We start from the raw sequence: 14,859 nt of genomic DNA on the forward strand, positions 1-14,859 counted from the left end.
TTTCGAAGTTGGACCTAGCAGATGCGTACTAGCAAATACCGGTGGACGAAGAATCTCAGCGCGTTTTGGTGGTTAACACGCATCTGGGTTTGTATCGATTCAAACGACTGCCATTCGGGTGTGCATCTGCCCCTGCACTGTTTCAGCAATATCTACAAACTCTTTGTGCGTCGGTCCCTACTGCAGCAAACTATCTGGACGATATTGTGATTTCCGGAAAGACGGAAGAAGAACATTTAGCCAATCTCAGAACATTATTTCAGGTCTTGCGACAAAATGGTCTTTGCTTGCGGAAGGACATATCTGTGTTTTTTTGCTCGGGACTTACCCCATCTGGGCCATGTCCTCAATGCCCAAGGCATACATCCCAGTCCAGAGCACCTCCGTGCCATACAAGACTTGCCTTCGCCGCAGAATTTGAAGCAGCTACAGAGTGTGCTGGGAAAAGTAAATTATTATCATCGCTATGTGCACCACGCCTCTTTCATTTCAGCTCCGCTTCATCGCTTACGCCGTAAAGGTGTTCCGTTCGTCTGGCCGACGGAATGCGAACGCGCCTTTCGCCAGTTGAAATCGGCGTTGCTTTCCAATACTTGCCTTACGCCGTTCAATCCCCAGAAACCCATTTTGTTGATGGTGGATGCATCGGATTTCGGAATCGATGCTGCGATTACGAAAATGTGCTCTTCTTGCATGGAGTGCGCCGAACAACAATCCGCACCACTGCGGAAATTCTTAGCATGGCCAAAAGCCAGTTCCCCTTGGCAACGCTTACACATCGATTTTGCTGGTCCCTTCTGGAATGCTCGATGGTTGGTTGTTGTCGATTCATTCAGTAATTTTCCTTTTGTTGTCCGGATGTCTTCCACGACGTCATCTGCCACCATCCAAGCGTTATCCGCTATCTTTTGCATTGAAGGTCTTCCACAGACTATTGTTTCCGACCATGACCCGCAATTCATGTCCGCAGAATTTAAGTCATTCTGCAAGGCCAATGGTATTCAACATCTGCCGTCCGTGCCATTTTCGCCGCAGTCAAACGGTGCCACTGAACGACTGGTCAGGACTTTCAAGTCACAGATGTTGAAGTTGAAAGAGTCTCATTCTCGGGAGGACGCGTTATTGCTCTTTTTGTCCACATATCGCTCTCAGCCTCGAGATGGTCACTTGCCAGCTGAGTTGCTCCACGGTCGCCCTCATCGAACCTTGATGTCTTTGCTACATCTGTCGCATCAGGTTCCTGTGCAGCGGCAGACACCTGCTTTTGCCCCACGCGACGTTGTCTATTATCGCAACTATCGAGGTTCACGGCGTTGGCTTGCAGGGCGCATTCTTCACTGCCTCAGCCGCGCAATGTATCTGGTTTTGGGGGCCTCTGGTGAGGTGCGTCGGCATCTCAATCTACTGGCTCGCCAGTACATGGGTCCCCAGGCGAGCCAGTAGATGGATCCCCAGGTGTTATCGACGATGCCTTCCCTTTTGCCCCATGGTGACGCACCGCCACCGCCGCCGCCGCTGCCGCCGCCGCCTGTTCTCCTGCCGGTGACGCCCGCAGTGGACACATCGCTGCAACCGCCGGGCGCCTCCCTGGGTCATGCGCCGCCGATCGCTTCCCGTGACCCGTTGTCCTCCTCCATGGACTCCTTGCCCGCTCCGGACCACATGGCGTCTTCGCCCGTCGGGTGCCCCGACCAGATGGAGGTCGACCCTTCGGCCCCTCCAGTCTCTTTACGGGCGCATACACTGCACGTTGGCGTGCACCCTGGACTAGGTTTTCAGGCGTTTCCTAGCTCCCCTCGGACCGAATGGCAGGGTGCGGGTGGCACAGCCTCGCCTGTTGTTAGGCTCCCCACCTCGTCGCATATGTCAACATGGGGTCCTTCCTCCCCACAGCGGGCGGAAACCTTATAACACAACCGTACGCCGATTTGCGGGGGAGGAATGTGGTGTCACCACCAGACACCACACTTGCTAGGTGGTAGCCTTTAAATCGGCCGCGGTCTGGTAGTATACGTCGGACCCGCGTGTCACCACTATCAGTGATTGCAGACCGAGTGCCGCCACACGGCAGGTCTAGAGAGTCTTCCTAGCACTCGCCCCAGTTGTACGGCCGACTTTGCTAGCGATGGTTCACTGACAAATTACGCTCTCATTTGCCGAGACGATAGGTAGCATAGACTTCAGCTACGTCATTTGCTACGACCTAGCAAGACGCCATTATCATTTGCTATTTATCTTGTGATGCATGTACCATCAGACCGATGTTCACCAATTATGGATTAAAGTTAAGTATTCCAGAAGCTACCCACTTTTCTTGCTAGTATAATTACTTTACCTGTTCCAGACCTCACGCCAGCCTGCGTGAGCTTTAACGCGTGCCTTTTGGCTATCTCATAGTGGCTTGGCTGTCTTGTCAAGTCACAACAGAAGGTACCCGTGGCCGTGAGGTGGAAGACTGCAGAAGATGAAGTAGCGTTCGGGGCTGTCGGCCATGTAAGAGCTCAGCCAGGCTGTGGTCGCCCATGGGGGTGAAACGGTAAGAAGCCAGAAACTGGAGAAGTGCATCATCAGCAACAGAAGAAGTCAGGAGTTTCCACATCTGAGCCTTAAATGTGCGGGCCAGTCGTTCAGCCTCTCCGTTTGATTGTGGATGGAACGGCAAGTCCATGACATGCATAACACCGTGACGAGCACAAAAATCCGCAAATTCGGAAGAGGCAAATTGCGGACCATTATCAGTAACAAGAGTAGAGGGAAAGCCTTCCAAAGAAAAAATGCGGGTGAGTGGTAGGCGGGCAGTGGTAGGCGACGTGCAACAGACAATGAAAGGAAAGTTAGAGTAGGTGCCAATTACGAGGAGCCAATAAGTACCTAAAAAAGGTCCCGCGAAGTCAACATGAATGCGCTTCCAGGGCGTCTCAGGCGAAGGCCAGGATGACAAAGGTGACTTTGGGGCGCCGGCCTGCGGCGCACAAGGGCCGCAGGCAGTGACCATGTGTGCTATTTCAGAGTCGATGCCAGGCCAGTACACATGACGGAGCGCCAGAGATTTTGTACAATAGACGCCTCAGTGCCCTTGGTGAAGGAGGAGCAAGACCGAAGCACGCAAAGACGCAGATACCACAACACGCAGCGAAGCATTGTCGGGTGGAAAGGAGGATAACACCACCCCTAGCCGTGAGGCGGTAGCGCAAAGTGTAGTAGTTCTGCAACGGATCAGAAGTGTAAGCGGACGGGCGATCTGGCCAACCATTCTGAATAAAGCGTAAAACCCGGGAGAGGGTAGGGTCAGAACCCGTAGCAGCCGCCAGCCTGTCCCCAGTGATGGGGAACCCGTCCACAACCCGCTGCTCGGCAACATCCAGGTGGAAACACAAAAGTTCGTCCCTCTCGAATGCCAGATCAGAACCCATGGGAAGGCGAGGCAGTGCATCACCATTCTCATGTTGAGCCGTCGGCCGGAAATGAATCTCATAATTGAAATGAGACAAGTAAAGAGCCCAACGCCTGAGGCGGTGTGCAGCCTTGTTGGGAAGTGACGTTGATGGATGAAACAAGGAAACAAGTGGTTTGTGATCCGTAACAAGATGAAATTTTGAGCCATAGAGAAAAACACCAAACTTATGAAGAGCATAAATAATGGCCAAAGCTTCTTTCTCAATTTGAGAATACTTTTGTTGGGCATCCGTGAGCGTTCTGGAGGCATAAGCAACGGGTTGTTCCGGACCGTCAGAAAAAACAGTGCGCAAGGACTGCACCGACCCCGTATTGAGAGGCGTCTGTGGCAAGAACAAGATGTTGGCCAGGTCGGTAAGTAGCCAGGCACGGGGCCTGTTTCAGCATAGTCTTCAATTTCTGGAAAGCCGCATCGCATGACGCAGACCAGTGAAAAGGCACGTTTTTATGCAACAGGCGATGCAACGGCTGAGCCACCGAAGCTGCAGACGGTAAAAACTTGTAATAGTATGCTATTTTCCCCAAGAAGGCCTGCAGTTCCTTAACAGATGTAGGGCGAGGAAGGGTATTGATCGCAGCGACAGTTTGCTGAAGCGGATGAATACCATCCCGATAGTGTTGAAACCCCAAGTACGTGATAGATGCCTGAAAAAATTGTGATTTCTGAAGATTACAGTTAAGACCGGCAGTATGTAAGACATGAGAAAGTGTGCGGAGGTTCTGAAGATGTTCTTCAGTGGTGGAGCCAGTGACAACAATGTCGTCCATGTAATTTATACACCCAGGGACAGGGAGCAATAATTGTTCCAAGAATTGCTGAAAGAGAGCAGGGGCGCTAGCGACCCCGAAGGGTGAGCGTTGGTATTGATAGAGGCCGAAAGGCGTGTTAAGAACCAGAAACTGCCGGGAAGCAGCGTCGAGAGGAAGTTGATGATAAGCTTCTGACAGGTCAATTTTAGAAAAATACTAGCCTCCCGCAAGTTTAGTGAACATTTCTTCAGGTCGGGGCATAGGGTAAGTGTCGATGAGGCATTGTGTGTTTACAGTGGCTTTAAAATCGCCACAGAGACGATTATCACCATTGGGCTTAGCAACGACGACGACAGGAGAGGACCACTGACTGGAAGTGACAGGAAGCACGACCCCTGAAGCAGTGAGATGATCCAGCTCCCATTTTACCCGATCACGAAGGGCCACAGGAATGGGCTGAGCCCGAAAAAACTTAGGCCGAGCAGTGGGTTTGAGCATGATATAAGCTTCAAAGTCGTTCGCACGGCCTAACCCAGGAGAAAAAAAAGGGACAAAAATGTCGTCGACAGGGAATCCAATTGAGCATAAGGAATAGCATCAGAGACAATATTGACAGAGTTATCTATGGAGAACCCAAAATCACGTAAGGCATCGAAACCAAAAAGATTCTCTGCATTACTCTGGTCGACCACAAATATGGGAACAGTGCGAACGACGGATTTGTAAGATACCTCAGCATTAAATTGTCCCAAGAGAGAAATGTTTTGTTTATTGTACATCCGTAATTGCCGAGTGACAGGTGATAGGAGTGGAGAACCCAACTGAAGATACACCTGAGAATTAGTTATAGTGGCAGCAGAACCAGTATCCACCTACATGCAAACATCCCGACCAAGGATTTGGACAGTGAGGAATAACTTCCCTGAAAGGGAGAAGTGCAATTGACAGACAACACAGAAGCAGAATCAGCGTCACGGTCATGAACAGCATGTACGCGGTCGGATTTGCAAACGGCAGACACATGACCTTTCTTTTTGCAGTTGTGACACACAGCCCAATGTTGGGGTCAATCCTCCCATGAATGCTGCGTAAAACACCACGGACATGAAGGAAGTTGCCGGGGGTTTCGCTGCAGTTTCTTAGAGGGTTGTTTACGGTTAGGCCGAGACTGCACGTGGGAGCATACTGCGGCCGCGTCGACTGGCGGGGATGCACCGCATGTGTCAACAGCGCACAGAGGTTGTATTTCCCCGACGTCACCCCACGCCTCTATTTGCGTCCCAGTGGGGTAAGAAATTTCAAAAGACTGCGCGATGGAGAGGACTTCACCTAGAGTCGGATTTGCCAACTGAAGGGCACGTTGCAAAACTTCTTTGTCGGGTGCCGACCAGATAATAGCATCCCGTACCATGGAATCGGCATTGGATTCTTTGTGTACGTCAGTAACAAATTGACACTTTCGACGGAGGCCGTGAAGTTCAGCGGCCCAAGAGCGATAGGCTTGATGCAGTTGTTTTTGACAACGATAAAAGGCAACATGAGAGGCTACCACATGTGTTTCCTTTTGAAAATAGACAGACAGAAGTGAGCACATTTCAGCAAAGGACAAAGATGCAGGATCTTTCAAAGGAGCCAATTGCGACAACAACCGATACATTTGAGGTGAAGTCCATGAAAGGAACAAAGACAAACATTTTTGTTCGTCCGTGACATGAAATGCCACGAAGTGCTGTCGAAGACGTTTTTCGTAATCAGACCAGTCTTCCACCATCTCGTCATAAGGAGGAAAAGGACGAACAGACAACAACGAGAAACGCCCCGCATTTGATGCCGCGACGAAATCGCAAATTGCCGATGTTAGAAGCATTTGCTGTTCAATGAGACCTTACAATAGTTGCTCGACAGTAGCCATGGAAACTTGTGGGTCAACGGTGAAAAGGAAAAATCCACTACCTTGTCGCCAATTGTTGTAACGTCAAGTTGAACACATATATTTCAAAACGACACAACACATATAAGTCACTGAGCAAGTTGACAAAGCAAGACATGTGAACACAGAACATTTGAATGAGCCCTGAGTCCGAGTCTAACGGCCGCTGGCTGGCTGGCCGCTTAGGTGGCGCGGCTGCTGCACGGCTGGCAGACAGCGCCACATGTAGAGGACGTGCGTAATTGCATGGCGGCACTTTGAATGATCGGCGAGTCACAACACTAATGTTGAAGATTTATGGAATAATTTACACACGTGTTGGACTGCAATATCTGCAAAAACACTACAAAATCTAATGTCCAGAATGCCAAGAGTTTGTACAGCTTTCTAAGGGCAACAGGTGGTTTCTATGAAGAGGCTAAGTCTGAACCAAAATGTATTGTACTTCATGATGATGAGAGAAAACATTTTTTGTGGTGTCACCGCCAGACACCACACTTGCTAGGTGGTAGCTTTTAAATCGGCCGCGGTCCGGTAGTATACGTCGGACCCGCGTGTCGCCACTGTCAGTGATCGCAGACCAAGCGCCACCACACGGCAGGTCTAGAGAGACGTACTAGCACTCGCCCCAGTTGTACAGCCGACGTTGATAGCCATGGATCACTGACAATTACGCTCTCATTTGCCGAGACGATAGTTAGCATAGCCTTCAGCTACGTTGGCTACGACCTAGCAAGGCGCCATTACCATTGTATAGTGAAATAGAGATTATATCTGTACAAGAGCGATGTACACCGATTATGGATTAAAGTTAAGTATTCCAGAAGCTACGTACTTTTCTTTATAGCATTCGTTACGTATCCTGTTTCAGACCTCACGCCAGCCTGTGTGAGTTTAAGCGCGTGCCTTTCGGTTTCCTCTCATTGTGTCTAGGTTGTCTTGTCTAGACACAACATTTTTGGTTGGTCTATTTAGTTTGTATGAAGTGTTTGAAAACTGAAATAAAGGATATAGTTCTCATCACGGACAATCGAAAACTTTTGACCAGTAGTGTATGTTCAACAATTTGTGACAATACACATGAGGTTGGTATCTACCCTCCTGGAAATGGAAAAAAGAACACATTGACACCGGTGTGTCAGACCCACCATACTTGCTCCGGACACTGCGAGAGGGCTGTACAAGCAATGATCACACGCACGGCACAGCGGACACACCAGGAACCGCGGTGTTGGCCGTCGAATGGCGCTAGCTGCGCAGCATTTGTGCACCGCCGCCGTCAGTGTCAGCCAGTTTGCTGTGGCATACGGAGCTCCATCGCAGTCTTTAACACTGGTAGCATGCCGCGACAGCGTGGACGTGAACCGTATGTGCAGTTGACGGACTTTGAGCGAGGGCGTATAGTGGGCATGCGGGAGGCCGGGTGGACGTACCGCCGAATTGCTCAACACGTGGGGCGTGAGGTCTCCACAGTACATAGATGTTGTCGCCAGTGGTCGGCGGAAGGTGCACGTGCCCGTCGACCAGGGACCGGACCGCAGCGACGCACGGATGCACGCCAAGACCGTAGGATCCTACGCAGTGCCGTAGGGGACCGCACCGCCACTTCCCAGCAAATTAGGGACACTGTTGCTCCTGGGGTATCGGCGAGGACCATTCGCAACCGTCTCCATGAAGCTGGGCTACGGTCCCGCACACCGTTAGGCCGTCTTCCGCTCACGCCCCAACATCGTGCAGCCCGCCTCCAGTGGTGTCGCGACAGGCGTGAATGGAGGGACGAATGGAGATGTGTCGTCTTCAGCGATGAGAGTCGCTTCTGCCTTGGTGCCAATGATGGTCGTATGCGTGTTTGGCGCCGTGCAGGTGAGCGCCACAATCAGGACTGCATACGACCGAGGCACACAGGGCCAACACCCGGCATCATGGGGTGGGGAGCGATCTCCTACACTGGCCGTATACCACTGGTGATCGTCGAGGGGACACTGAATAGTGCACGGTACATCCAAACCGTCATCGAACCCATCGTTCTACCATTCCTAGACCGGCAAGGGAACTTGCTGTTCCAACAGGACAATGCACGTCCGCATGTATCCCGTGCCACCCAACGTGCTCTAGAAGGTGTAAGTCAACTACCCTGGCCAGCAAGATCTCCGGATCTGTCCCCCATTGAGCATGTTTGGGACTGGATGAAGCGTCGTCTCACGCGGTCTGCACGTCCAGCACGAACGCTGCTCCAACTGAGGCGCCAGGTGGAAATGGCATGGCAAGCCGTTCCACAGGACTACATCCAGCATCTCTACGATCGTCTCCATGGGATAATAGCAGCCTGCATTGCTGCGAAAGGTGGATATACACTGTACTAGTGCCGACATTGTGCATGCTCTGTTGCCCGTGTCTATGTGTCTGTGGTTCTGTCAGTGTGATCATGTGATGTATCTGACCCCAGGAATGTGTCAATAAAGTTTCCCCTTCCTGGGACAATGAATTCACGGTGTTCTTATTTCAATTTCCAGGAGTGTAGTTATTGAGTCAGCAACATGTTGCTTGTATGATCTGAATGACTTTTTGATTAAAATAGTGTGGAACAAGACAGCTTTAACATTAACACATTATTTTTCAGTCATATTACTCATAAATATTAGTTTTTCCTAAGCTACCAATTTTTAAATAAAAATTCATCTACAAAAGTGAAGGAGTTGTCCACAAGAAATGATTTACCATCCGAACTGCCATTTTCCTTTTCTGAAGAAAGCTTTGGCCAAAAGCTAAATGTGTAACTTGTCTTTTCATTGTTCCTGTGTGCAACTCCACATTTCATCTTTAGAGTGAGTTGCAATCTACCCTTTCCTTATATTATTCTAGGGGACACATACATATCATTATGCATAAATGTACAACAGATCAAAGGATAAAATACAGTGTAAGCAATGTGGTTGCTTTTACTGGCTATTTCAGATGTTACATGCAATTATGCTGGCAGGACTTTAGTCAGTTCTTATGAAAAGCTGTATGCACTAGGAGTTGAATTCAGCACACTATGATGTGTGTGTGACTCGTGGGGAAGGATTTTTTTAAATTCACAATTATTTTACAAAGACTGGATGACTTGTTAATGATCATTCTATATGTAAGCGTGTCACAGGAAAATTCATTCAAAAAACCTAACCTTCATGTTGCAAAAAGTACAGTGCTGCTGATAAGACATATATGAAAGGAACACAGCTTTCAGGAGTAACAGTTCCTTCATCAAGTAGGAGAGAGGGATATTAGAGAAAGTTAAAAGGGCAAACCCTAGGATGAGTGACCTGCCTTCCTTGTAAACTTACTCAACATATCCATTTCTCCTGCCCAATGAAGAAATCATTAGTTCCAATAGGTAAGGTAATGTTCCCCCATACTTTTACAGGTGCCTTATCAACAATACCATACATTTCACTTCCTGAAGGTCGTTATATAGCTATTATGTCATCACTCATTTTTACGATTCCTTGCAATAGTATGGGTAACTGCCTATCACCTTGTCTTTCCTGTCGTGTTCTGATAGAAGCCAGTATGGGGCAGGGCTTCAGAGTTACAGATGTGTACAGACAATACTCTCTGCCAAAACATTTACCGAGCACATTATTGAGGTTTTCGTAGCTATTGTATGAACAGTTAGCCATACAACATTGATTTAATTTTTAACCTGGGAGATGTCTTTCTGGTTGTTTAATATTTCACTATGACCAATGTCCAGCACTGTCAAATAGTGAGGTACACTACAGCAGACTACTAGCACCTGACAGAACTACTCACTGATGCCAGCAAGATGTTATGAAACCTAAAGGTCAAAACGAAATTTTGTTATTGGAACTAATGGACTCTTAAATTTTAAATCAATTGGTGTGATTCATGATGATGTACGATTCTTTTTTTTTTCCAAATTGAAGTTTTGGTCAGGGTGAACTGACTGAAGCAAATGGCTTCTGATATTTATGTAAACTACTGCAGTGGAGAACAAGTTGTTATACAGACAGTCACAAGTCTGCATCTACTTCACATTTTTATATTTAAGAATGTTGTTAGAACATCTACCAAAGCAGTAAGAGCTCTAAAAACTCACTGTTGCTTTTTCTCCAATCCAAAAATATATCTGCCAGGATAAAGAACCAGTCTCATCAATTATTGTTTTAAGAACAATGTAACAATCTCCTTCATAAAACTTCCCATGCACAGCTTCTTCAATTTGATTGGGAAGAAAATTTTCTATTTCCCAAATTGTTACGCCAGGTATCTGTCCAGCATCTTCATCAAAGATTTCAGAATAATCCAAAGGTGGTTTCTCAAGACTTTCATCCCAGCGCTTAGGTCTGGAAGAAAAAAAAAAAACAACCATCATGAAAATCTGAGAGTTTACATCCATAAATTTTATTTACTAGTAGTTAAATCATAAATTAAACCTAAGCTCACAAGAAAGTAAGTAAGATAAACAATATGTCTACTGTCAAGTGTACATGCACCATTGGTATCAGAAAGAGCATCAAGTATTTTCTAAAGATAAGGATTTGAGTCTCTTCACAAATTGCAGCTGGGTGAATTTCTCTCAAACGAAAACTACAGATAATTTCAGGCTTGGCATCTCAACATCAAAATCATCACTATTGAAACAATGCGCAAACTCACTCAACAATTCATTTATCTCTTGTATGTACTCAATTGTCTCATGATCATGACAGCAAAACCCAAAATTTTTTGGGAGTCTGATCCTATGTAAAACTGTTGTGTTGGTCTACGGCTTCCATCCAGTCACTCACTAACAAGTCTTGTCATGTCTAAGAAATCATTCATGCAGGAGAATTATACAAATATAACGTCACTTGACCATCACACAGGGTCCCATGTGGATGACTTAGTAATAAACATACCTGGCATACAGGAATAACTGAAAGAATTGAAAACAGGTAGGTCACCAGGTCTTGATGGAATCTCAATTCGGTTTTACAAAGAGTACTCCACAGCATTGGATCCTTACTTAGCTTGCATTTATTGTGAATCTCTCACCCAGTGCAAAAAAAGTGCAAGTGATTCCTTTATATAAGGAGGGTGAAAGAATGGACCACAAAATTACAGACCAATATCCTTAACATCAGTTTGCTGCAGAATCCTAGAACATATACTGGTTTGAATACAATAAATTTCTTAGAGACTGAGAAGCTTCTGTCCATCTACAGCACGGATTTAGATAGCACTGTTTGTGTGAAACTCAGCTTTCCCTCTTCTCATGTGTTATACTGCGAACTACGGATAAGGGCAGCAGCCAGATTCCATATTCCTACATTTCTGAAATGCATCTGACATGGTAGCCCATCACAGACTGTTAACAAAGGTACGAGCACACGGATATGTGACTGGCTCGAAGACTTCTTAAATAACTGAATCCAGTCTGTTGTCCTTGTTGGTGAGTGTTTATCAGAGACAAGGGTCTCATCAGGAGTGCCCCAGGCCGACTGACAGGATCCCTATTATTTCCTAGATACAGTACATAAATAATCTGGCAAGCAGGATGAGCAGAAATCTGTACCTGTTTGCTAAAACTGACAAAGTTTCAGAACTACTAAAGTCACCTTAGAGTCATCTGTTAGAGTTAAAGCTAACAAAGACCAAAAATTTTACTACCACAACTGTGCTGTGAAAGAAAAAACAATAAGTTAATTTTATTGCTTTCTATGTTTTTGTACATTAAAAACAGTTTCAGAATCACAGTGCTAATACATGAATAATGACTGGAATAAAAAAAATAATAAGTGAAGTCCACAGAGTAAATTACATCACAATGTGTGACAGCTGACTCTAAATATAAGTAACAGTTATGTAATGCACAGAAGTATAGCCAAGTATCCTTTAGTTTTCGAGGGTAGGACCAGAATAGATGGTCTTGTTCACAAACCTTAGTGTAACTAACTATATATTGACAATGTAGGAAAAGACACAGTGCTACTTACCATAAAGATAGCACACTAAGTTGCACACAGGCACAATTAAAAGACACTTACACATAAGCTTTTGGCCACAGCCTTCAATGGAAAAAGTGAAACACACGCCATTCATTAACACAAGCAAGCACACCTCACACACACGTGACTGCCAACTCCAGCAGATGGGTTGTGGCCCAGGCTGCGAGAGTTGGAGGTTATACGTGCACGAGGTGTGCTTGCTTGTGTGGATGAATGGTGTGTGTTTCCCATTTTCCGACGAAGGCTGTGGCCAAAAGCTTACATGTAAGCATCTTTTAATTGTGCCTGTGTGCAACTTAGCCTGTTATCTTTACGGTAAGTAGCAATCTATCTTTTCCTACCTGAAGTTTCCACTGTTTAATTATGTACTGAACAAACAACGAAGCTTATTTTCTACAACACACTGCCAGATGGCTAACAAAATTCCATCACACCCAGATTATCTGGTTGGGATCCCTAGAAAGTAACAATCTACATCTAAATCTACATCTGTACCTTGCTAACCACTGAGAAGTGCATGGTAGAGAGTACACCCCATTGTACCTATTATTAGGGTTTCTTCCCACTCCATTCAAGTATGGGACATAGGAAGAGTGATTGTTTGAATGGCTCTGTGCATGCTGTAATTATTCTAATCTTGTCTTTATGATCTCTATGTGAGCAATGTGTAGGGGAGTGTAGTATATTCATAGAGTCATCATTTCAAGGCAGTTCTCGAAACTTTGTTAGTAGACTTTCTTGGGATAGTTTCCACCTATCTTCAAGAGTCTGCCAATTCAGATTCTTCAGCATCACTGTAACACTCTCCTACAGGTCAAACAAACCTGTGATCGTTCATGATACCCTTCTCTGTATATGTTCAGTATCCCCAGTTAGACCCATTTGGTACACGTTTTACACAATTTAGGAATATTATAGAATGAGCTGCATGAGTGATTTGTAAGCAATCTCCTTTGTAGACTGGTTGCACTTCCCCAGTGTTCTACCTATAAACTAAAATCTACCACCTGCCTTACCCACAACTGAGCCTATGTGATCGTCCCATTTCATAGGATAAAGTGTTACAACCAGGTACTTGTATGAGTTGACCGATTCCAACTGTGAACCATTCATATTACAGTCATAGGATACTTTTTTTTGTTTTGTGAAGTGCATAATTTTACATTTCTGAACATTTAAACCAAGTTGCCCTTCTTTGCACCACTTTGAAATCTTACTGAATATTTGTGCAGCTTCTTTCAGACAGTTATTTATTACAGGTAACTGCATCATCTGCAAAAAGTGAGAGATTCCTATTGTCTGCAATGTCATCAATATACTGCATGAACACCTAGGGACCAAACACACTTCTCTGGGACACAACTGAAGTTACTTCACATCTGATGATGACCCTCCATCCAACATAACTTCTGTGTCTTTCCTACCAAAAACTCTTCAATCCAGTCACAAATATCACTTGATACCCCATATATTCGTACTTTTAACAGTAAGTGTAGATGTGGTACCAAGTCAAATTCTTTTTGTAAATGAAGAAATACTGCATCTATCCGACTGCTTTGATCCAAAGCTTTCTTTATGTAATGGAAGAAACATGAGAGATGGGTTTCATGTGATTGATATTTCTGGAATTCATACTGGCTGGCACAGAGAAGGTCACTCTGTTTGAGATATCTCACTATGTTTGAGCTTAGATTATGTTCTAATATTCTACAACAAACTGATGTCAAGGATGTTGGGCAGTAGTTTCATGAATCACTTCTACTACCATTCTTGTAAATGGGTGTGATATGCTTTCTTCAAGCTACTGGACACTATTTTTTGTTCAAGGGATTTATGAAAGATTATAGTTATAAGTAGGGGCTAACTCTGCCCCTAATTCAGTATAGAATCTAATAGGGATTCCACTGGGCCCTGGAGCTTCAGTGGCGGAATTCTCCTAGGTTTCCCATGTCAAGGGACATTTGAAAATAGAGTACGGAATTTCAGCTTTTCAAACAGTGGAAAATCCAGTATGGAATGTAACAATACCAGAGAAGGAACATTGCAACTCACCGTACAGTGGAGATGCTGACTCGCGGTAGGCACAACATAAAGATTCACACAATTATAGCTTTCGGCCATTAAGGCCTTTGTCAGCAGTAGACACACACACACACACACACACACACACACACACACACACACATTCATGCAAACGCAACTTGCACACATGTCTGCAGTCTCAGAGAGCTGAAACTACACTGTGAGCAGCAACACCAGTGTATGATGGGAGTGGCGACTGGATGGGGGGAAGGAGGAGACTGTGACGGGGAGGGGGGAGGGGGAGGGGGAGGGATAGTATGGTGGGAATGGCGGACAGTCACGTGTTGCAGTTCAGACAGAGGGCAGAAGAGAAGGTGCGGGGGAGGGGGGGGGGGGGGTTAGGGTGTAGTAGTGGTAAGGAGAGAAATAAAAAGAAATTAAAAGATTGGATGTGGTGGTGAAATGACGGCTGTGTAGTGCTGGAATGGGAACAGGCAAGGGGCTGGATGGGTGAGGACAGTGACTAACAAAGGTTGAGGCCAGGAGGGTTAAGGGAATGTAGGATGCATTGCAGGGAAAGTTCCCACCTGCACAATTCAGAAAAGCTGGTGTTGCTGGGAAGGATCCATATGGCACAGGCTGTGAAGCAGTCATTGAGATGAAGGATATCATGTTTGGCAGTGCATTCAGCAACAGGGTGGTCCACTT

General features: G+C 46.1%; 1 protein-coding gene across 1 annotated transcript in view; it reads right to left on the reverse strand.

Annotated features, from left to right (window-relative positions):
* Positions 1-14,859, reverse strand: part of LOC124546553 (protein flightless-1) — a 204,465-nt gene that overhangs the window by 98,077 nt on the left and 91,529 nt on the right. Inside the window, exon 10 of the mRNA XM_047125044.1 lies at positions 10,239-10,485. Coding sequence (XP_046981000.1) covers positions 10,239-10,485 — 247 coding nt within the window. The remainder of the gene's footprint in view (positions 1-10,238; positions 10,486-14,859) is intronic.

Source organism: Schistocerca americana, chromosome 1 (assembly GCF_021461395.2).
Source record: "Schistocerca americana isolate TAMUIC-IGC-003095 chromosome 1, iqSchAmer2.1, whole genome shotgun sequence".
Taxonomy (NCBI): domain Eukaryota; kingdom Metazoa; phylum Arthropoda; class Insecta; order Orthoptera; family Acrididae; genus Schistocerca; species Schistocerca americana.